This window comes from Bos indicus, chromosome 4 (genome assembly GCF_029378745.1).
Source record: "Bos indicus isolate NIAB-ARS_2022 breed Sahiwal x Tharparkar chromosome 4, NIAB-ARS_B.indTharparkar_mat_pri_1.0, whole genome shotgun sequence".
Taxonomy (NCBI): domain Eukaryota; kingdom Metazoa; phylum Chordata; class Mammalia; order Artiodactyla; family Bovidae; genus Bos; species Bos indicus.
This window is the reverse complement of record NC_091763.1, coordinates 51,729,909-51,753,004: the sequence shown is the minus strand read 5'-3', so window position 1 is coordinate 51,753,004 and position 23,096 is coordinate 51,729,909. Positions and strand designations below refer to the sequence as shown.

General features: G+C 36.6%; 1 protein-coding gene across 8 annotated transcripts in view; it reads left to right on the top strand.

Moving 5' to 3' along the window:
- Nucleotides 1-23,096, top strand: part of ST7 (suppression of tumorigenicity 7) — a 268,621-nt gene that overhangs the window by 36,706 nt on the left and 208,819 nt on the right. Inside the window, exon 1 of one of the 8 annotated variants that reach the window (XM_019958720.2) lies at nt 6,947-12,144. The exons of 6 other annotated variants lie outside the window; for them this stretch is intronic. In XM_019958720.2, the coding sequence (XP_019814279.1) occupies nt 12,132-12,144 (13 nt within the window). In that variant the 5' untranslated portion in view covers nt 6,947-12,131. Of the gene's footprint in view, nt 1-6,946; nt 12,145-14,150; nt 19,624-23,096 lie in introns of those variants that run through there. One more of the 8 variants, XM_019958719.2, reaches the window with a different exon arrangement.

Sequence of the window (23,096 nt, the reverse complement as noted above, 5' to 3'; positions counted from 1 at the left end):
ATACAGTAGATTCTTCTGTTTATTTTATATATGATAGTATATCTGTTACTCCCAAACTCCTTATTTATCCCTTTCACCCTTTCCCCTTTGGTAACCATAAGTTTGTTATCTATGTCTGTGAGTCTATGTCTGTTTTGTAAATAAATTCACTTGTATCTTTTTTTTAGAATTCCACATATAAGTAATATCATATAATATTTCTCTTTTTCTGTCTGACTTCACTTAATCTGATAATCTCTAGGTCCATCCATGTTGCTGCAATGGCATTATTTCATCCCTTTTTATGGCTGAGTAATAGGCAGCTAGATAGATAGATCTCACATCTTTATTTATTCATCTGATGATGGGTATTTAGGTTGCTTCCACATCTTGGCTATCATGTATAGTGTGTTGTAAACATGGGGGTACATGTATCTTTTCAAATTATAGTTTTCTTCAGCTATTCGCCCAGAAGTGGGATTGCTGGATCATATGGTAACTCTCTTTTAAGTTTTTTAAGGAACCTCCGTGTTGTTCTCCGTAGTAGCTGCACCAGTTTACATTCCCACCAAGAGTGTAGGAGAGTTCCTTTTTCTCCACACCCTCTCCAGAATTTATTTTTTGTAGACTTTTAATGATGGCCATTATGATTGGTATAAGGTGATACCTCATTATAGTTTTGGTTTGCCTTTCTCTAATAATTGATATTGAGCATCTTTTCATGTGCCTGTTGGCCATCTGTATGTCTTCTTTGGAGAAATGTCTGTTAAGGTCTTCTGCTCATTTTTTCATTGGGTTATTTCTTTTTTTTTTTTTTTCATTGGGTTATTTCTTTTGATACAGAGCTATATAAGATGTTTGTAGATTTTAGAAATTAAACCCTTGTCAGTTGTATCATTTGCACATATTTTCTCCTATTCTGTAGATTTTCTTCATTTTCTTGATGATTTCCTGTGCTGTGCAAAAACTTTTAAGTTTAATTAAGTCCCATTCATATATTTTTGCTTTTGTTTCCATAATTCTAGGAGACAGATAAAAAAAAATCTTGCTGTGATTTATGTCAGAGTGTTCTGCTTATGTTTTCTTCTAGGAGTTTTAGAATAACCAGTCTTACATTTGGGTCTGTAATTAATTTTGAGTTTATTTTTGTATATGGTATTAAAGAGTGTTTTACTTTCTTTCTTTTACACATAGCTTTCCAGTTTTCCCAGCACCACTTATTGGAGAGAATTTCTTCTCCATTGTATATTCTTGCCTCCCTTGTCATTTACTAATTGGTCATAAGTGCATGGGTTTATATCTAAGCTTTCTATCTTGTTCCATTGATCTGTGTGTCTGTTTTGTGTGTGGGTATGTTCCAGTACCATACTGTTTTGATTGCTGTAGCTTTGAGTATAATCTGAAGTTAGAGAGTGTGGTTTCTCCTGCTCTGTTCTTTATCAAGATTATTTTGGCTATTTGGAGTCTTTTGTGTTTCTATACAAGTTGAAAATTTTTTTGTTCTACTTTGTGAGAAATGCCACTGGCAGTTTGATAAGGATTGCTTTGAATCTATAGATTGCCTTGGTCAATTTAACCAATTAGTCAATTTAGTATGGTCATTTTAACATATTGGTTCTCCCAGTACAAGAACATGGTATATCTTTCCATCTGTTTGTGTCATCTTAAGTTTCTTTCCTCAGCATCTTACAGTTTTCTGAGATCTCTTGCCTTCTTGGTTAGGCTTATTTCTAGGTATATTTTTCTTTTTGATGCCATGGTGAATGAGATTGTGCCCTTAAATTCTCTTTCTGATAGTCGTTAGCATATGGAAACAGCAGATTTCTATGTATTAGTTTTGTATCCTGCAACTTTGCCAAATTCATTGATAAGCTCTAGTAGTTTTCTGGTGGCATCTTTAGGATTTTCTATATGTAGTATCATGCTATATGCAAACAGTGAGTTTTACTTTTTCCTTTCCAATTGGGATTCCTTTTATTTCTTTTTCTGATTGTGGTAGTTAGGACTTCTAATACTATGTTGAATGAAAGTGCTGAGAATGGACATCCTTGTCTTGTTCCTGATCTTAGAGGAAATGCTTTCAGCTTTTCACCACTGAGTGTGTTAGCTGTGGGTTTGTCCTGTATGGCCTTTATTATTTGAGGTATGTTCCCTCTTTGCCCACTTTTTGGAGTTTTTTAAGTCAAAAATAGATGTTGAATTTTATTAAAAGCTTTTTCTGCCCCTATTCAGAAGATCATTTGTTTTGTATTCTTCAGTTTGTTAATATAGTGTATCACATTGTTACAGCATATCGAATCAATCACATTGATTGATTAGTGGATATTGAAAAATCCTTATATCTGTGGGATAAATGTGATAAACTTGATCATGATGTATGAGCCTTTTACTGTATTGTTGGATTCAGTTTGCTAGTATATTGTTGATGATTTTTACCTCTGTGTTCATCAGTGATATTGGCCTATAATTTTCTTTTATCTTGTAATAATTATAATGGACAAGAATCTGAAAAAGAATATATGTACATTAAAAACCAAATCACTTTGGTGTACACCTGAAGCTTCCACCACATTGTAACAACTATACTTCAATTAAAAAGAAAAAGACTAATTGGACCTTTAACTGGTAGATTTTTACAGTTTTCAGGCTTTTAGGCTTATTTTACATATAAAAATGAAAATGCTTTTTTTCCCCCTGGGTTGAATGTTTTCCATAGTGAACTCATGCTACTTTTGCAGCAGTGACAAATCATGTAAAGTAGAAAGTGAAAATCGTCAGTAGTTATACTGCCAAAGGAGTCCATTGCATGCTTTTTTAAAGCGTCTTAAATTTTATTTTATTTAAAACTTCACTGACAATTTTAAATTGTGGGAAATTTTACATAATGTTAAATTTACCATCTTGACTAGTTTTTAAGTGTACAGTTCAGTGGTGTTAAGTACATTCACATTGTTGTGTAACCAGTCTTCAGAACTTTTTTTATCTCACTGAAGTGCTATGTCCATTACAATTCCCCTCTCCCCTCCTACCAGCCTCTGCAATGACCCTTCTACTTTCTTTCTCTATGACTTTATCTACTATAGATATCCCATGTAAGTGGAATGATGCAATAGTATGTCTTTCCATGACTGACTTATTTCACTTGTTGTTAGATAATATCCTCAAGATTCATCCATATTGTAGCATGTGTCAGAATTTCTTTCCTTTTTCTCACTGTATGCTTTTCAAAAAAAAAAAAAAAGCTAAAGTATTAGCATATTATTCCTATTTTTTAAGCCTAACAACATATTGCAGGTATCTTCTCAAGAACATCAGTATTTATATACCATTGTGTACGTATCATTTCCATTGCTACCAAGAATGGTGTTCTGTCCCACAGATGGGGAAAATAAGACTTGGAGGTGAGTGAGTACCTTTCAGTTTATAAGTAGCAATGGCAGGGACTAAATTCAGTTTTGCTTGATTCTAGAGGCAGCTGAAGCATGGTTTGTATAGATAAAGAATGTGATTATTGTAGAAAAATGCAGCAGTTTTAAAGACAAATTTCTGTGTAGCTAAAGGACCTGATGTGTGCTTTTGTTAATGGAACTTGGATTTTATAGTTGCAGCAGACACAAATATGTGTCTCTGGAAGCATCTCCCAAGTATTATATTGTATTACATTTTCTCTTAAATCACTTATATCTGTGTTAAGAATGGGTATTTCTAAGGAGGCAGCAACTATGCTAATCAGAAGTGTATTTTCAGTGGCCTTTCAAAAGGCCAGAAATAAAAGAGCAGAGAGAAAATTATGTGCTTCTTGTCTGAAGGATAATGAAAAGTGAAAATTACTTTTCAGTGAGTTACATCAGATATCATAATTAATTTACATCAGATATCATAATTATGTAATTACATAATTACATAATTAACATAAATAATGTAGCTCTAAAAATTTTAGAGCTAGAAAAGTATCAAAATAATCTAAACCTACTTCTTAATTTCATAAAAATGAGGTGCTGTTGTGAAATAGCTACCCAAAGTAGTTGAATATGGACTTAGTCTTGAAATCTAAGTTTCTTATTTCTCAAGAATTCTCTCTCAGCTACTGTTGGTGAATGGGGTCAGCTTTTTCCATAGCAAACTAGCTGTTTTTTGTATTTTATTCTCTGAGTGTACTTTGTACAAAGTTTCCTGTCTTATAGTATACTTGAGGTGATTTGGAGGTCTTAATGATTTCCATGTTTATATAATTTTTGAGGGCTATAGATGAACATGGGTTGGAAATGTTTTTGTTACACTGTGAAAGTAGTTGACTTCTTACAAGTTAATTCAGCATTTATCACAAATTCTAACATGCTGGACAGTGAACATGTAGTGTGGGCTGTCAAGACTAGGTGTTGCTCATATCATTAAAATGAAGGGAATTGGAATAGAAGTTTTCTTGAATTTCCCACCCTGATCCATCAAGCTGTTGTTAATGGAATCCATTACCTTTGTGAATTTTGTTAATGGCAGAGACCTAACTGAAATCAGTTCTTTCAAAGAAAGGTCAAATTAACTATAGTAAAGATTATAGAACAGGGCTGGCAGACTATAGTCCACGGGCCACCTGTTCTTCAAGCTAACAATATTTTTAAAAAATATTTTAAGTGGTTTAAAAAAACCAAAAGAAAAATATTTCATGAAACATAAAAATTATAAAAAATTTAATTCCACAGTCTGTAAATAAAGTTTTATTGGAACACACTACATATACTCATTTATTTATGTGTTGTTTATGATTACTTCAGGTGTTTCTTGAATTCCTGTTTTTGCATTCCAGTCCCCTATAATGAAAAGGACATCTTTTTTGGGTGTTAGTTCTAAAAGGTCTTGTAGGTCTTCATAGAACTGTTCAACTTCAGCTTCTTCAGCATTACTGGTTGGGGCATAGGCTTGGATTACTGTGATATTGAATGGTTTGTCTCGGAAACGAACAGAGATCATTCTGTCGTTTTTGAGATTGCATCCAAGTACTGCATTTCAGACTCTCTTGTTGACCATGATAACTACTCCATTTCTTCTAAGGGATTCCTGCCCGCAGTAGTAGATATAATGATCATCTGAGTTAAATTCACCCATTCCAGTCCATTTTAGTTCACTGATTCCTAGAATGTTGACGTTCATTCTTGCCATCTCCTGTTTGATCACTTCCAATTTGCCTTGATTCATGGACCTAACATTCCAGGTTCCTATACAATATTGCTCTTTACAGCATCGGACCTTGCTTCTATCACCAGTCACATCCACAGCTGGGTATTCTTTTTGCTTTGGCTCCATCCCTTCATTCTTTCTGGAGTTATTTCTCCACTGATCTCCAGTAGCATATTGGGCACTTACTGACCTGGGGAGTTCCTCTTTCAGTATCCTATCATTTTGCCTTTTCATACTGTTCATGGGGTTCTCAAGGCAAGAATACTGAAGCCAGGCTTCAGCAATATGTGAACCGTGAACTTCCAGATGTTCAAGCTGGTTTTAGAAAAGGCAGAGGAACCAGAGATCAAATTGCCAACATCCGCTGGATCATGGAAAAAGCAAGAGAGTTCCAGAAAAACATCTATTTCTGCTTTATTGACTATGCCAAAGCCTTTGACTGTGTGGATCACAATAAACTGTGGAAAATTCTGAAAGAGATGGGAATACTAGACCACCTGACCTGCCCCTTGAGAAACCTATATGCAGGAAGCAAGAGTCAGAACTGGATATGGAACAACAGACTGGTTCCAAATAGGAAAAGGAGTACGTCAAGGCTGTATATTGTCGCCCTGCTTATTTAACTTCTATGCAGAGTACATCATGAGAAACGCTGGGCTGGAAGAAGCACAAGCTGGAATCAAGATTGCCAGGAGAAATATCAATAACCTCAGATATGCAGATGACACCTTTATGGCAGAAAGTGAAGAGGAACTAAAAAGCCTCTTGATGAAAGTGAAAGAGGAGAGTGAAAAAGTTGGCTTAAAGCTCAACATTCAGAAAACGAAGATCATGGCATCTGGTCCCATCGCTTCATGGGAAGTAGATGGGGAAACAGTGTCAGACTTGCTTTTTTTGGGCTCCAAAATCACTGCAGATGGTGACTGCAGCCATGAAATTAAAAGATGCTTATTCCTTGGAAGGAAATGACCAACCTAGATAGCATATTGAAAAGCAGAGACATTACTTTGCCAACAAAGGTCCATCTAGTCAAGGCTATGGCTTTTCCAGTGGTCATGTATGGATATCCAACCAGTCCATCCTAAAGGAGATCAGTCCTGGGTGTTCTTTGGAAGGACTGATGCTGAAGCTGAAACTCTAGTACTTTGGCCACCTCATGCAAAGAGTTGACTCATTGGAAAAGACTCTGATGCTGGGAGGGATTGGGGGCAGGAGGAGAAGGGGACAACAGAGGATGAGATGGCCTGGATGGCATCACTGACTCGATGGATGTGAGTCTGAGTGAACTCCGGGAGTTGGTGATGGACAGGGAGACCTGGCATGCTGCGATTCGTGGGGTTGCAAAGAGTCAACACAACTGAGTGACTGAACTGAACTGAACTGAACTTATGATTACTTCTGCACTAAAATGGCAGAATTGAGTCGCTGCGAGAGACTGGATGGTCCCATGGAATCTAAAATATTGACTGTTTCTTTGTAGAAAGAGTGCTGGCCTCTGTTAAAACATCAAGGTTAGTTTATGTTTTGGAGTACTATGGAAATTTGTGACTTTCTTTGCTTACCAAAAACTCTAGCTGAATACTGCTACATTTCTTGAAGGATTCTCTACTGTTTTTTCGTCATAATCCATTCATGACCATTTTTCATGACTTCCTTTGCTTATTTTCCAGTGGTTCCTTTTGCCAGCCAGGTGAACAGACTGAAACCACACAGGTCTGTGGTTTTTCTAAAGAAGCTTTCTACAGAAGGGTATGTTTGGCTTGCGCACCTCTCTGTTTGTTGTAGAAACCTGGATTTGCTTGTGGTCTTTCCACTAGAGCTTTGATTCCAGCATATATAAAATGACCCTCACTTTCAAAGTGTAAAATGAACAAATGCATTTATTGTTAGATCCATATTCATGGGAAGAAGATCTTAATCTTTCATGTTTTTACCAGCCATTTTTTTTTCCACCCTGTATGCCCCCCGTCCTTTACCAGGCATTTTAATAATATTAGTTACGTTTCTCATGAGTCTTAACTCTATGTCTGGGTTAGTTGATGTATTTTTCACTGGTTAACTTTAAACATTTAAACTGATGTCTCTTTTTACAATACTGTTCTGACAGAATCAAAACATCAGTGGTATTCCACCTCTTATAAAAGTTATTTTCCCCCTCTCTCCAGCTGTGGTTACTTGATATCACTTTTTTTGGAGCTCATGAAAGCAGGAAGTGACCCTCCTACTTCATAAGAGGTCTGAGTTTTGCAGCTACTGAGAGCTTTGGATCCTGCCACCATTGACCTGATTCTTTTCAAATATAGCAGAGAAGTTGTCTGTCTAGAAATAATCCCTATCTCAGGGTTTGGAGTTGGGTAACGTAGATCTTCTGTCAGATTTCACCTTGCCTTTGGTCATAATTGTGCTTTTGTGCTTGGTGAGGATGATTGTTAACTTTCTTGAAGAATATATAGCACTGGTCTTGGTCCATGGTATTGAGTTGAACAGTTCCTGTCCTGTTTTGTTATCTGGTTGGTGCTTTATGCTGCTGTATCTTGGTTTATTAAACATTTTGAAGTATGGTGAGCACACTCATGCAAGGAGATGGGCTAATGCTGTTAGCATTTACTTCAGAGAACCCTTTTTGCAGTGGAGTCTTCTCGCATATGGGAGGGCCCATGTGATAATCATGTAGACCTGTAAGCAATGAAGGATGACAGAACATGAAAAGGAAATACTGAGGCTGATGCAGGCTGGAGTGTGTTGGTAGGAAGCATGGATAAGCAGTGACTTCTTAGGTAACCTTTGTTCTCCCTTAGAGTAAATGGAAATTGGAATGAGGCATACTATTAAGGCATTTTCACTTAAGTGACTTGTTGGTGAGGAAGATGAGAAGAGAGACAGGAGGGAAAACCCCATCTTTTCATTTCTGGAATAATAGAGTGAGCATTTATAATCCAACCCTGGGCATGGGGTTTTAAAATGTGCGATAAAGTGAGTTATTCTATCTGTTGGAAATATGATGTAAAATATATGGTACAATTATGGTAAATGGTATTCAGGTTTAAGAGGAAAGTATTAAGTTGGAGCTCTGTTCATTCTTTTTCTCTAAGTAGGCAAAGGGCTATGGGCTCACATAGCAGAAACTACTCCAGATAGGAAAGCCATGACGAGGAAACCAAGGAGATCTGTGTTTCAACCCTGAGCTGTCATCTGTAGAAAACTTGGCAATCCCTGTCCAGTCTGTCTCAGTCGTGTTTTGGAAGGAGGGGTCACGTTCAGAAGCTTTATTGCTGGTACACAGATCTTGTTCTCCTAAGAGGTATGATCCACCAGACCATGAACTCACCAGTAAGGAGGGCCTCCAACCAGTCATTTCTATTCTGTTTTATGAATGTTTGTATTTGTCTGCTCACCCCTATGCTGAGTTACTAGGGCTTGTCTAGAGATGAATAGTGTCTGAACGTTTGGAGAAATTAGACATTCAACGTAAATGCACTAGGTTTCGACAATACCTGCTGGGTTGCTGGTTTCCCACCCTTGAGGTGGGGCTGTTCCCAACACCCTAGCACGATGGAGGAGGGGTGATGTGGGCTGGAGGAAAAGGAAGAGCTCCCTGCTGGAAGTCACTTCAGTTTTCTCATCCAGCTATAATTGGCTTAAAGTAGAATCCTGTATTGTTAGAGTTGCACAGGGTTTAGCGATCATTCAGTTCAACCTCCTCATTTTACCTATGAGGAAATAGGTAACCCACATCTATAAGTGTTCCAGAACTTTTCCCAGCCAGAGAGGTAATGAGTAGTAGTGTTGATTCAACAGGTCTGGTTCAGTAATTTTACTTCTTCCAGCTTGGACCATGAAGGGATAGATTATAGCCCAACTCTGGGACGGGGTTTGGGGATGCAGTGTGGGCAGCTCCTGAAGCAGGCAGTTGCACTGAGGACATTTGTCCCTCGACTGTAGACTGGGAACAGATGACTTGCAAAGAACCTGTGACTCCCGTGACTTGTAAGTGTGTTTTGGGGAGGACTGTGATGTAATTGTTTCTGTGTCTGAGGGGTGCATCTAGGCATACTAGTGAGTCTGCTTTGCTGAGGGTGAGATGAGGCTAGAGAAGACTCCTGGGGAGGAAGGCAGGGGATCTAGTTGAAGGTGCTGTCCTCCTGAGTAAGCTTTGAAGTTACAGTCAGAGGAAACTGCTCAGCCTCTTTGGAGGCCAGATAAGTCGTATCTTCTGTGACATTTGGAAACTGAAAAGTAGAGAGGGGAAGGAGAGACTTAGTGGTTGCTGGGAGAGTGGGGTAGTACACAGTACAAGTCCTTTTACGGTTATAACTTTCTGCACTTGAGTACTTATTTCTGCTTAACTGGCTAGTGCAACTCTCATTTTAAGCTATCACAATGACTTTAGACATTATCCCTTTCATTCTGCTTATCTGTTTAATTTTTCTGTGTACTGGGATTGAACACAGACTATAAAAAGAGTTTTTATAAACTCTGAACTAAAATATTTGACAAACTGCAGAAATGGTTTTATTGGAAAGAATGAACCTAGTTTTTGGAAATGATCTTTCTTATTCTGCTTCCATTTATTGATGATCTATCTGTGGAGGTGGTTAAGCACAAGAAATCTAAGTGAGGCTACTTGGGTTGAATCCTGGCTTTGTTATGTATGGTGTGTGGCCTCAGTCAAGTTACATACCCTCCACACCTCAGTTTCTGCACCTATAACATGAGGATAATACCTCACAGGGTTATCTTATGGGTTAAGTAAGTTATTAATGCATGATTTAGAACAATGCCTGGACCACATTAAGTGCTGTTTACGTACTAGCTGTTGTCACAAACCAGATGTTGATCTAGGCCCTTTGTCACTTAGTTGAGATCAGAGAGATTTAAAAACTTGCTTAAGGTCATCCAGTTAAGCAATGACTTAAACCTTGTCGTCTGACACAAAGCCTGGCTCCTAACCACTCTGCTGGCTTTCTGAGGTGTGGTGAATTCACTTAACTGTGGACTGTAGGTTTTAGAGCCATCTACCCATCTGTCTCGGAGAAGGCAATGGCACCCCACTCCAGTACTTTTGCCTGGAAAATCCATGTACAGAGGAGCCTGGTAGGCTGCAGTCCATGGGGTTGAAAAGAGTCAGACACGACTGAGCAACTTCACTTTCACTTTTCACTTGCATGCATTGGAGAAGGAAATGGCAACCCACTCCAGTGTTCTTGCCTGGAGAATCCCAGGGACAGGGGAGCCTGGTGGGCTGCCGTCTCTGGGGTCGCACAGAGTCGGACACGACTGAAGCGACTTAGCAGCAGCACCCATCTGTCTGTCTGTCTTCTACTTTCTCATTTGGATTTTTCATTATGTTCTTACTTGTGAATCAAATGCATTTCCTTAAAATATCTGTGATTTAAGAGTTATAAAATATAAAGGGTAAAAATAAAACAATTATTCTTAAAATAATGGTGCTCAAATCCATGCTGACAGCACTAAGTTGTGAAACACTCAAAACATCATTTCTTGTGACATCTGATAATGGCTATCAGTATTTCCACATACTTGTAAGTTGTGTGGAAATTAAGACAGCTATTATTGGGAATTTTTAGCTTACTGTTTTAAAACAATCATAATGTTTTAGCCATTTGCACATTTTAATTACCAGGGAAAAAGTATATCAAATTTTCATGGCTCATGGAAAGCTCCCCAGTCAGTACCCTAGATTGAGATAAAGAGAATTAAAGCCCCAGAAGTAAGACAGGGCTGCTTAGCAACAGTGACAGGTGAAGTTGATGGGAATTAACAGCTTTTGACTGTTAGCAGAATGGTGGTGTAATGGGATCTGCTTATGGTAATGAAGCATCGCCTAGATGGCTGAATGTAATGATGCTTTCTCATTCGTTTCATAGAATTATAGATGATGTTGGGCTCAAAATGTTTAAATTTCTGTACTCTTTATACTTCTGATGTTATATTGAAGATTAGAATCATATTGTTTAGTATTGTCAACTTTGTAATTATCTTATGGAGAAACCTATTCCATGGAAAGAAAAGTAGCAAAATATCCCACTACTCCAATAAAACCGCTCAAAACATCAATACTTTTCTTTCTCAAAGTAGTTGCAATCTGGGAGAGTATTACTATATTTATAAACTGGAAATTATCCAACCATTTAGGTTGCTGAAAAGAAAAGACTGTTGATAAAAAATTTAAAAATTTGTATCTTGTGTCTGGGCAAGGTCTAAAGAATTGTTGTGTCAAGATGAAGTAACCATTCTTAAGGTTTCTTTAGCCAGGACATATTCAAGATGAAAACAATTGGTAATGAAGAAAAAGATGGCTCAGTGCATGTGGCAATGTGACATAAAAGATTACATCAGATACAGTCTGTTACAGGAATGATCATATGTCCTTTTCATCTGATGTCTGTTTCAGGACTCAGACAAATGAGTTAAAGGTTTTAGATATGCTTTAAAGGATTGTTCTTGCATTACCTGTATTAGGTTTGTTTACAAATCAAATGTGTTTCAAATGGATCACATGTGCACACTATCAAAGGAATGAACATAATGACAAAAGACTATTCTTCCTAAAAATTTGGTTGCTGACTCCTTTCAGGTTATGCTGCTTGGTAATGTTGAGTACTAGGATGAAGTATACATATTTTGAGTTCTTTTCACTCAGAGAAAGAAGAAAATTTATTTTTTCCCTAGTTTTAAACTAACAATACAGGAATGAATGGGAAGAAATAATAAATACTTCTCTTCTAAAAGTCTTCTAGAAAGACTTTTCTAAGGATGACTTTAAAAAAACGGGCAAAGGAGAGCAGAGCCATGACCGTTGCAACTTGAACAGAGATAAGCAGAAGTGTGTGTGCTCAATGTCACATGGCAGGAGGCTGTCCCCAGAGCGGTTTGCTGTCCAGGGAGCTGTTTCATTTTGAGTCTGATAGAGTTTTACTTTGGAAAATACCCGGTTCCCTGCCTACTGCTTCTTTATGGATTATACAGGTAAAATTAAATTTAAAATATTTTCCAGCCATGTAGAATTACTTAAAATACACTATTCTGAATTATTTAAAAATTACATTGGTTATGTTTGTAAATGAAAGTATTTAAAAAATTATTATGCATGAGTTTACTCCTATTGTATTACTTTGTTGTATATAAATCATGATTAATTTAGCATACATATATACTTAAGGGAAGTTGTCAGACATGTGCTTGTTGTTTCTTGTATTTATTTTGAGCCATACTCAGAGTTAAAATAAACAGCAACTCATATTTAATTCATATTTCGACCCTCTGGTCAAGAAGCTTTAGAGTACAAACATCCGAGTTCAGACTATGCCACAGAGAGAATAAAATATACACACAGTCTACGGAGACTGTAAAACATTTTTGACATTGTGGTGGTGGTTTTGTACATGTGTGGGCCCCATCTTTTAGATGGAGTTGACATGGTGAAGTGAATTGGAGAATTTCAGTTTTTATCCTAAATTTCTGAGTGTAACTAGCCTATTCTTTTTTTTAAACTGGTTAACCTTGTTCTTAGCTTCTAGTTTCACTGAGTGGTAAGTTGGTACAAGAGTAAAGTTAAGTTAACCGTGGGTGGTGGTTCTTGATGAGTAAGTAGGGGATTCCCTTAGATTGGATGGGGTGGAAGTGGGGTTGAGAGGTGAGGTGGTAATAGGAGATAAGGGCATGGATCTTTGCTCAAAATTTGTGCAACTAGTTCAAAATTGTATTTCCCTAAATTTGAACTTTTGGGTTATGGTGACACTTTTCTGACATATTCCTTATAAACTAAACAACAAAAACTTTAGAGGATTTTTCTACCAGGACAGAGACCTATTTTCCGTACCCCAAATAATGACAAAAAGTGCATTTAAATTAAGCACTTACATGTTCTTTATAAATGATCCCTTTTACTCTATGGATAGATCTTTGGCAAGATAGCTAATTATGGTGAAAATAAAATTATTGTGAAATTGTTAATAAAATGCAAATTTTAGGCACTTGCTATCTAAAGGACTTTTGTGGTGAATATTTTTTGAAGCTGAAACATTTAGAAGTAATTAATTATTCCGAATACCCAAATACATTTTTTCTATAAATCCATATTTCCTATTTTAGAGTTCTTTAAACCAAATACAATAATAGTATCTCTCTTTCTCTCTGGATTTTGGATTTCTTTTCCTTTTGACTTTAGTGTTCCAGAAGTTTGTGCTGGGACTCTAAAATAGAATATACTTATTTGTTAGAAGGCTTACATGTATGTTAGAAGGTTCTATGTCTGTTTCTATGTTGAAGCAGGAAGGAATATACTTTATAGACAAAGAAATGAAATTTCTGAAGTCTTACTAGGGAGCTTCACTATACATATATTTTTAATTATAAATTTGTACAATTTTCTCCCCCAAAGGACAGAATCACTAATTTTTAAAATTTTTATGTAGTTTATATATTGCCATTAAAACACTTCTCTGTTGTTTTTAAGTAATAACCCATACATGGTATTTTTTTTTCATGGATGGTATTTTAAAAGACACACACTTTTTTTTTAAAATTTTATTTTATTTAACTTTACAATATTGTATTGGTTTTGCCATATATCAAAATGAATCTGCCACAGGTATACATGTTTTCCCCATCCTGAACCCTCCTCCCTCCTCCCTCCCCATACCATCCCTCTGGGTTGTCCCAGTGCACCAGCCCTAAGCATCCAGTATCGTGCATCAAACCTGGACTGACGACTCGTTTCATATATGATATTATACATATTTCAATGCCATTCTCCCAAATCATCCCACCCTCTCCCTCTCCCACAGAGTCCAAAAGACTGTTCTATACATGAGTGTCTCTTTTGCTGTCTCGTATACAGGGTTATTGTTACCATCTTTCTAAATTCCATATATATGCGTTAGTATACTGTATTGGTGTTTTTCTTTCTGGCTTACTTCACTCTGTATAATAGGCTCCAGTTTCATCCACCTCATTAGAACGGATTCAAATGTATTCTTTTTAATGGCTGAGTAATACTCCATTGTGTATATGTACCACAGCTTTCTTATCCATTCATCTGCTGATGGACATCTATGTTGCTTCCATGTCCTGGCTGTTATAAACAGTGCTGCGATGAACATTGGGGTACACGTGTCTTTTTCAATTCTGGTTTCAAGACACACACTTTTAACATGCTAAATAAACATCAAGAGGAATACTAAGAAAATAAAACTTTAATGTGAACAAAGGATACAGCTCCAGAGGAACTCCAGATATGATACTTTTAAAATTGCTGTATGTACTCTTAAGAGAAAATGAGGTTTAAATTCTTACCAGATTAATAGAGATAATTAAATTAAATTAGTTGTCTGATGTGGTGGGAAGCTATTTTGAGTGTTGTCTTCTATGGTGATTTTTAAAAAATATTTCTATGTTTGCAAAAATAGGTATATTTGGTATATTAAACTTTGATGAAAAGAACACATGTTTTCAGCTCATGGGAGAGTGAATTCTTTTGCATTCGAAAATAGAACTTATTTTGTGTCAGCACAGTTCAGCACAACCACTTTTGTATTGATACTAATGACAGCATCACAGCACTAGAGGGGTTATCTTCCAATAGTAAATTGAGTCTTGATTATTTAGGAATAGATTTATTTTGCTTTTCTGGAAAGTTCTTTTCCCCATGTAGTTTCCATGTTACCCATGTGGTTTCTTCTCAGTTTTTCCGGTCTCTGTTGAAGTCATCTTTTTAGGATGACATTACTTGACTGTTTTACCTAAAATAACCCTCCCATTCAATCACTCCTCATCCTCTAATTCCTCTTATCTTTCTTTATGACATATACCCCCACTGAATGTATTACATATTTGTCTGCCTCACCCTCTGGAATATAAGCTCTACGGAGGAGGGAGTTTGTTAATGGCTGTACCCTTAGAGTACAAAACAGTAGGCTTTCAGGAAATAGTTGTTGAGTCGATTTATGAATCGGGTTTCTTCTAAAAATTACTGTTCACTTACTTTAATATTTTACTATTGTTTTTCTCACAACATTCTAGTTTAACAATAATTATTTTGACCACTAAATTATTTTGAATGTTGATCTCTTCTTTCATTACTAATTTTATCCTGAAATTAACAGTACTCACTTTACTAATAGAAGGGCAGGGTGGCAGGCAGGCAAGGTCACAGGCAGGCATAATTGTACATAATTGATAATCCAAAGATCACTTTGGTTTTAGACTATATTATGTGATTTTATGAAGGAGTGTGGAGGACATTAGTCAGTTTTATTCTTCCTTCATTTCCTTTCTTTACATTTTCCTTAGGTAGCATATTAAAATTTGTCTTCATTCTCTGAGCTCATGCTAGCTGCCCAGAGGAGAGAATGGGAGCAAACTAAAATTTCAAAATCTATATTTTCAAAGATGGGTCTTCAACCATATGGATCCCAACCTTCCAGAGGTGTTTAGAAATACCTCTGACATCTGAAGATTATAGAAACCTTAACAGGAATTAGAGGATGTCATATGTGTCCAGTTTTGCTGCAAGTGAGACCTAATTTTTTTAAACATACTGATCCTGCTATGCTGTGCTTAGTCGCTCAGTCGTGTCCAACTCTTTTCGACCCCATGGACTGTAGCCCGCCAGGCTCCTCTGCCCATGGGGATTCTCCGGGCAAGAATACCAGAGTGGATTGCCATGCCCACCTCCAGGGGATCTTCCCAACCCAGGGATTGAATCCAGGTCTCCCACATTGCAGGCAGATTCTTTACCAACTGAGCCCTAGGGAAGCCTGATCCTGCTATAGTTATCTAAAAAGTAGATGTCTTGAAAAATAATGCAGCCTTTAACTTACTGTTAGAAGTCTGTGCCAAGAAATAAATATAGGCACTCAGAAAATGTATTTACATATGCATACAGATATCATGTATGAACTGAAGAGAGGAGCTACATCAGTGAGTTGGCAAGAAGTTGTTGTGTATAGACTATGGAAAGTACATTTGTTACTCAATTATCCGCAGGGAATAGTTTCAGACTACCCCCAACCCCAAATCTGCAGATGCTCAAATACCTTATATAAAAATTGTGTAGTGTTTTCATATAACCTACGTACATCCCCTCTGCATATTTTGAATCACCTCAAGATTACTTATAGTACCTAATATGAGATAAATGCTATGTAAGTTGTAAGTACAATGTAAATGCAATGCAAATGCTATGTCAAAAATAGCATTTTTGACACAAAAAACTTGCGTCAAGTTCCAATTTTGCTTCTGGAACTTTCTGTAATATTTTTTCCTGAATATTTTGATCCATTGTCGGTTGAATCCACAGATGTGGAACTGGTTGATATGGAGGAATAACTATATCTGTTATCCACGGATCCTTTGCTTATTCTACTTTTCCTTTTGCCTTTCTTGTGGCCACATCCACCCCCTTTTGTGTGACTATTCATGTGCAACATCTGGTATACAATTTAAAACAGATCTCATGTAAGATAGTATTCTGGTTTTAGCCCTTTTGAAGTGTATTGCCCTTTCCTACTTCCTATAGCTATATATATCAGCACTATTATTGATACAGGCATACCTCATCTTCTTGAGCTTCCTTTTATTGCTCTTCGCATAAATTGCATCCTTTTACAAGTTGAAAGTTTTGGGGAACCCTGCATCAAGCAAGTCTGTCAGCACCATTTTTTCCAACAGATTTGCCCACTCTCTGTCTCTGTCTCAAACTTTCATCTCACAAATTTTTTAAACTTTTTCATTGTGACATTTGTTATGATGGTGACCTGTGATTAGTGATCTTTGATGTTATTACTGCAACTCACTGAAGGCTCAGGTGATGGTCAGCATTTTTTAGCAATTAAAGTATTTTAAAATTAACATTTTTTTAGACATAATGCTGTGGCACACTTAATAAACTATAGTACAGTGTAAACATAACTTTTGTATACACTGGAACACCAGAAAGTTGTGTGACTTGCTTTACTGTGGTGGTCTGGAACAGAGCCTACAGTATCTTTGAGGTATACTTGTGTTTTCCACTGGTTGTTAACCTGGACTGCTTATTTTGGGAGGGATGCATTTTTCTTAATTTTTGAAATTTTCTCTCATTTTTAGTGTTTTTGGTGACCTTTTTCTTTTAAGAACTTTCTTCTCCATATTTTTTTATTGATTTCTATTTTCCTTTTATTTTAGTTGAATTCTTAAAATATAATTTTGGTATTTTTTTTTTTTCAAGAGACATTATAGATGAGTAGTTAAGAGCATATGTGTTGAAACCAGAGTGCCTGGGTTTGAATCCCAGCTTATCATTTAGTAACCTGCATGACCACCATCTATCAAATGTGGATAATAATGGTATCTGCCTTGTAGGATTGTTACGAAGATTAAGTAAGCTGATATATGTGAAATTTTCAAAATAATACCTAGTACGGAGTAAACATTCAGTAAAAATTGGTTATTATTATCTTGTGTGTGTGTTTGTTCCATCACTTCAGATGTGTCTGACTCTTTGTGACCCTATGGACTGTAACCCGCCAGGCTCCTCTGTCCATGGGATCCTCCAGGCAAGAATATTGGAGTGGATTGCCTTGCCCTTCTTCAGGGTATCTTCCTGACCCAGGGATTGAACCCAAGTGTCTGGCATTGCAGACAGATTCTTTACCATCTGAGCCACCAGGAAAGCCCCATTATTATCATACCTACAATAAAACATTTGTTCTTATGTAGCATCATTGCAATTTTTCCATAATGGTTTAGCATGTTCGATAAGATGAAGGTCAGATTACCTTTATGCACATCCATACGATGGACTATTATGTAACCATTTAAAGATGAGGAGGATGTACATATACTGACTAGAAGAACTATTAATGATATTTTTAGACGGTAATTTGCAGTTCCACACCATATAAGAATTTAGTGTTTAAAAGCTGTGTTATATAGAGACATGCTTATATACTTTAGAAAGTATTAGAAAAAGTATATACCTTAGATGAATGAATGGAAAAGAAACTTGAGCTTTTGAACTTTTTGTTTTATATAACTTTAACAATGGGATTATTGAAAAACACCCACACTTTTTTGTGCATTTCAATATTTTTAAAATATTGAAACAAACTTTCTGTGCTTGTGTTGGATAGATATTCTAATAAAAGTCCATGCACTTATAGCTTTTAGAAAAAAGTAGATTTCTAAGAGTAAAGGTAATGCAGGTAATGAATCAAGAGACAAAATAATAATATCTTCTTTGTCTTGGTGGGGTGAAAAAGAAATATGATTGTTGATCATATATGCCTACTTGCACAGGTGTACACAGGTGTGTGTACACAGCATTAACATTACTGAGTTACCCTGGAAAAATGATAGGAATTCTCATAAGGCAAAATAAAGAAAAGTAAAGCAAAAAAAATAGGATAGGAAAAATGTGTACATACACATATTCCTAGAGTAGTGGTTTTCATGTTTGCATAATAGTTGTAAAATAGCTAATCATGTATTCTTTAACATTTGAGTGCTCACTGGCTGTCAAACAGTGTTTTAAGCCCTTATAGTGTTGTTTTATTGTTATATTTGCTTGTGAATTTATATGCCAGGATATGTGTGGAATAGTGTACATATTTTCACATACTTGTGATTGAGTGTACAAACCCCTAATCTGTCAGTCTACCCAAGCCTACTGAAAAAGCAATGAACTCTGGAGTTATTTTAAAAGGTAGGTTATTTTTCTCATTTCTCATATTCTTAATTCCTTTGAAAAGTTCTACTTGCTGCCTAAAATCAAGAACCCTAATTTGCATATCTTTGTGGTTGGTTGCTATAAAGCCAATATTTAAATTTCTTTGAGGTCTCTTTTAGTGCTTGGTATCTCAGGATGAAGATCTTGTCAGGAGGGTGAATATATATGTGAATATGTATGTGGCTCTTGGTCTTGGGCATTTTGTGACAAAGGAATTCCCCTTTGAATTGCCTGCTCCCCTGAAGCCCCTGGAGCCTCTGGCTCAAGCAGCGCAGTCGGTCTGTGCAGTGTCTCTGACGTCACCGGTGTATGCATAAGCCCTGCTATTGTCTTACTGCTATAACTGGGCTGGGGATTGCAGTATCCGCTGTTGCTGCTGCTCCCAGTCTTGCCCCCGCTGCTACCTAGTTCTGCCTCCCTGCATCCCAGAAGAGCCACGTCGGCCTGCCTTTCCCTATTGGATTTTCAAAAGCAGCTCTTCGGTTTTTGGTGCTGTAGGAGACCTTGCTTTTCAATCACACTGGAGAACACTGAAGCTTGTAAGAGGAGAATCTGGCAGCTGGACACAGCTTGGACTGCATTGTCTGTCTTCATGACCTCTGCTGTGTAGCAGCTCATCTCTCCACTCTCACACGTACACTGTCCTCGATTTTTTTCTTCCTTCCTTCTTTCTTCCATTCTTCTAATTTTTTAAAAGCAGCCTCTGGAGCCAGCCATGTTTGGCACTGAATCTTCATGTAAGTAAATGGATCTCACTTTGCTATTTAGAAATCTGCTTGCTGTCATGGTTTCATTGGCTTGGAGTTCATATCACTTTGCCGTAGGTCATTACCAGCCTTTGTATTTTGACTCTAATTACAAATAAATTGGTCTCAGGAAAAGGACTTCCCCTTCACTGGGTTATTCATCCTTAAGGCCAGGGATGTCAGAGTGGTCAAAATCAGGCCTCCAAGAAGGAGGGAGGAAGACAGGAATCTAGGCAGCCTCCCCAGAATGTGTTAATTGGTGGGATCAAGTCTGTCACTGATCTATTGTTGTGGTTCTATAATGGTCCTTAAACCCTAAAATAGGTACTGTGAGGATCTGAGATGATAGTGTTTATTAAGAAAGAAAAAAAGGCTTACATTTTTTAATCTAAAAGGAGAAAGAGGTGTCATTATATCTTCTTCCCATATTTTTACAGAAACATAGGGACAGACATTATATGTAGATACAAAAAATAAAAGTTAAGCTTTTTTTTTTTAAATAGATTTTTTTTTTTTACACAATGGCTTCAATTTTGATATGCTGGCTAGCGCCACAGTCCAGCAGCAGCATATCTGTCATAAAACTTATACAATGAAATTGCTTTGGTGCAGAGCAGGCCCCGCACAAGGGGCTGGGCTGGATGGCACTTGTGGAAAGCTAAAATGGGTATTTGAAAAATGATGACCAGCCTAAGTAACGTGGTTTATTTAATGTTGGATGTAGAATAGTATAACTTGTCAATGCAGTTATACAGGCTCTGCAGAATATTTTGTCATTATCCATAAGCAAAGGTGACAGTTCAGAATTTATAAAGAGACTCAACCTGCTGACCTAGGACTTTAAACATTGGCAAGACACTGGCTTTGTGGGGAGAGAGGGTTAGGGCAGCAATTTAAGAAACACATTTCTTATGAATATATAATTCAGTCTCTCCTTTCTGATTTTGGGTGATCAGTGTGATTATTTATGCATAGTTGATGATTATTCCAGAATAGCAGTATTTCAAGAGAGCTGATACTCCTCAGGTCTTCTGTTTCTTGATTGGCTATTTTAAAGGGTGGATTATTTTTGTTGTTTTACCTACAAGCATCCCATTTCTGAAATTACCACAATGCCTTATCAAGGTCAAGATAGAATAACAATGAATGTGATTCCCATTCAGCATGTGATAGTTTTATTTTTTAAATAATTTAAAAATGGTTTTTGAATCGACTTAAAATGATACATTTGGAATTATTGTCACCCAGGATTAGAAACAGATTATTTAGTTGCGAAGACCTTCCAGTTTCGTTTCAGTTATTGAATTTTGTTTAAGTAGGAACCTAGGTAGAGTAGATAGAAATATTTACATCCTAAAGGAAAATTAGTCCTATTACTTTGTTCAGCTGAAAATGGAAGTTGAAACTCAGTGTGGGAACCTTTGGGTTCTTGACACAGGGACTCTAACATCGTCTGGCCAGGTTTACTCAGCAGATAGCCTTTCTTGATCGTTAAACCTCATCTTTTGATAATATCACCCATGTGCTATGATCTATGTTTGAAAACTGCTGGTTGCTTTTGGTCTCCATAGCTACCAAATTGCTGTACAGATAGAATGCCATTCAGAAGACAGAACATCATCATGTAGGTTTTTTTTTTTAACTTGACTGAGTATTAAGTTTTGTTTCCTGCTTGTCACTAGAAGACCATAGATAGATTTGTACTGTCAGTGGCTGCAAAATGTTGAGAATGGACTGCCTTCCTTAGATAAGGAGATTCCTTAAATGTGTACTCTAGAGTTGAGACAAGTGTATTTTCTTTGTGTTTTGAGGCATAGGTTCTCTAGGCCTTTAATTTCCATCTTTTGGAGGCTGTTTTATAGACTGAGACTATATTTAGAATGTTTAGAAAAACAGTCACATTAGAAGTTCTAATTAGTTCAGAAGGGATCTTCCAAACCACCTGGTATATTTTTACTAAATTTTTACAGTAAATACTTGTTTAGCTATCTAGTCTGTGTACAGTGCTATGCTAGATCTTGGAAAGGTTCATTTTTTTTTTTTCTAACATATTCTGATTTTATAATTCTTATCCCTAATTTCTGGTTGCAGTAACTTACTTGTATTGAATGCTTTTACTTTTAAATTGAGGTATGGTTCACATACAATAAAATGCATAAATCAAAGTGTGGAACACATTGAATTTTTGCCTGTTTACACCTTGGAACTGCTACCCAGTTTGAGATACAGAACATTGTTTTTACTCTAGAAAGTTCTTTTGTGATGACCCTTCTCTGTCAATATTGCTTGTCCCAATATTACTTCTGTTCCTTGGCAAAAGGTGATCACTATTCTGAATTCTGTTGATATTGTCACTTGTATGTGATTAAAATTTTCTTTCTCTGCTTTTAACTCTTTGCGTATAAGAAAAGGAAATGTCAATAGCAATTTTCATGCCTTCATTTTCAAGTACTGGATTGATTAAGTTGACTTCATGTTTCAGGTCAGGAATTTGAGGTAACCTAGAAATCACATTATAACATGTTTAGTCTCACTGAGATCGTATTAAACGCCCACAAAGCACCCCCCACCCACCACCCACCACACATATTTGAAGAACCTTTAAAATGACAAAAAAACTTACCTGGAAGAGTAAAAAGTTTATCAGAGTTAAAACTTACATAGTTATGGCAACAGAATTTATAAATGCTCTTTCTGACCTCGCTTCAGTGAATATCTTCTTGATTCACTTTACAGAAGAACTCTGACAGTGTTGGAGTCTCATTTTTTCTAACTTAGTATATCTGAATCTCCCATAGTTGTATAAATTAGGACACAAACTATTTTCAGCCTTTGAAATGAAAGTGTTCTATGTTATGTGTAAATTAATCATTAGTACAAAGCAGGAAGTATAGCTTCTGTAATCTGTTACCATCATGATGTATTTCACTGAGCTTTTCCTTTACCGAAATTTCCCATGTCTAAAAATGGGAGTAGTAGGTCTGCCCTTTATCTGCTTTGAGGAAATGCAATTTTAGTCTGGTCAAAGTAATGTAGGCTTAAGGATGTAAGTACTAAAAAGAAAGTTTAGTGAGGGGAACAGTCATTTAAATGCATATGTTGAGTGCTTGATTTAATGATAGTTCATATTTTAAAATATGGAATTCCACAAAAATTAAAATTTCTTTTCCTCTTTAAATTTTATAAATAGAGAAAAAGTTCATCTTTTCTTTTTGTGGAGTAAGGGACACTGACTTTGTACTGCTGCCATTTGGTTGCATCCTTTATCATAAAGCCAGTTATTCTCCAAAGAGTAAGTACTTCAAATACATGGACATTTATTCAATTAGTGTTTTTCTAGCTCAGTCCTCCTCCTGTCCCCCCTCCCATGTTTAACTTTTTTAGTCCTCAAGGGTACCGTTTAAGATGTGCTGTGGTGGGAATTGTGCTCTTTTCTAATAAGTGAAAGTGTCTTTAAAAGCACC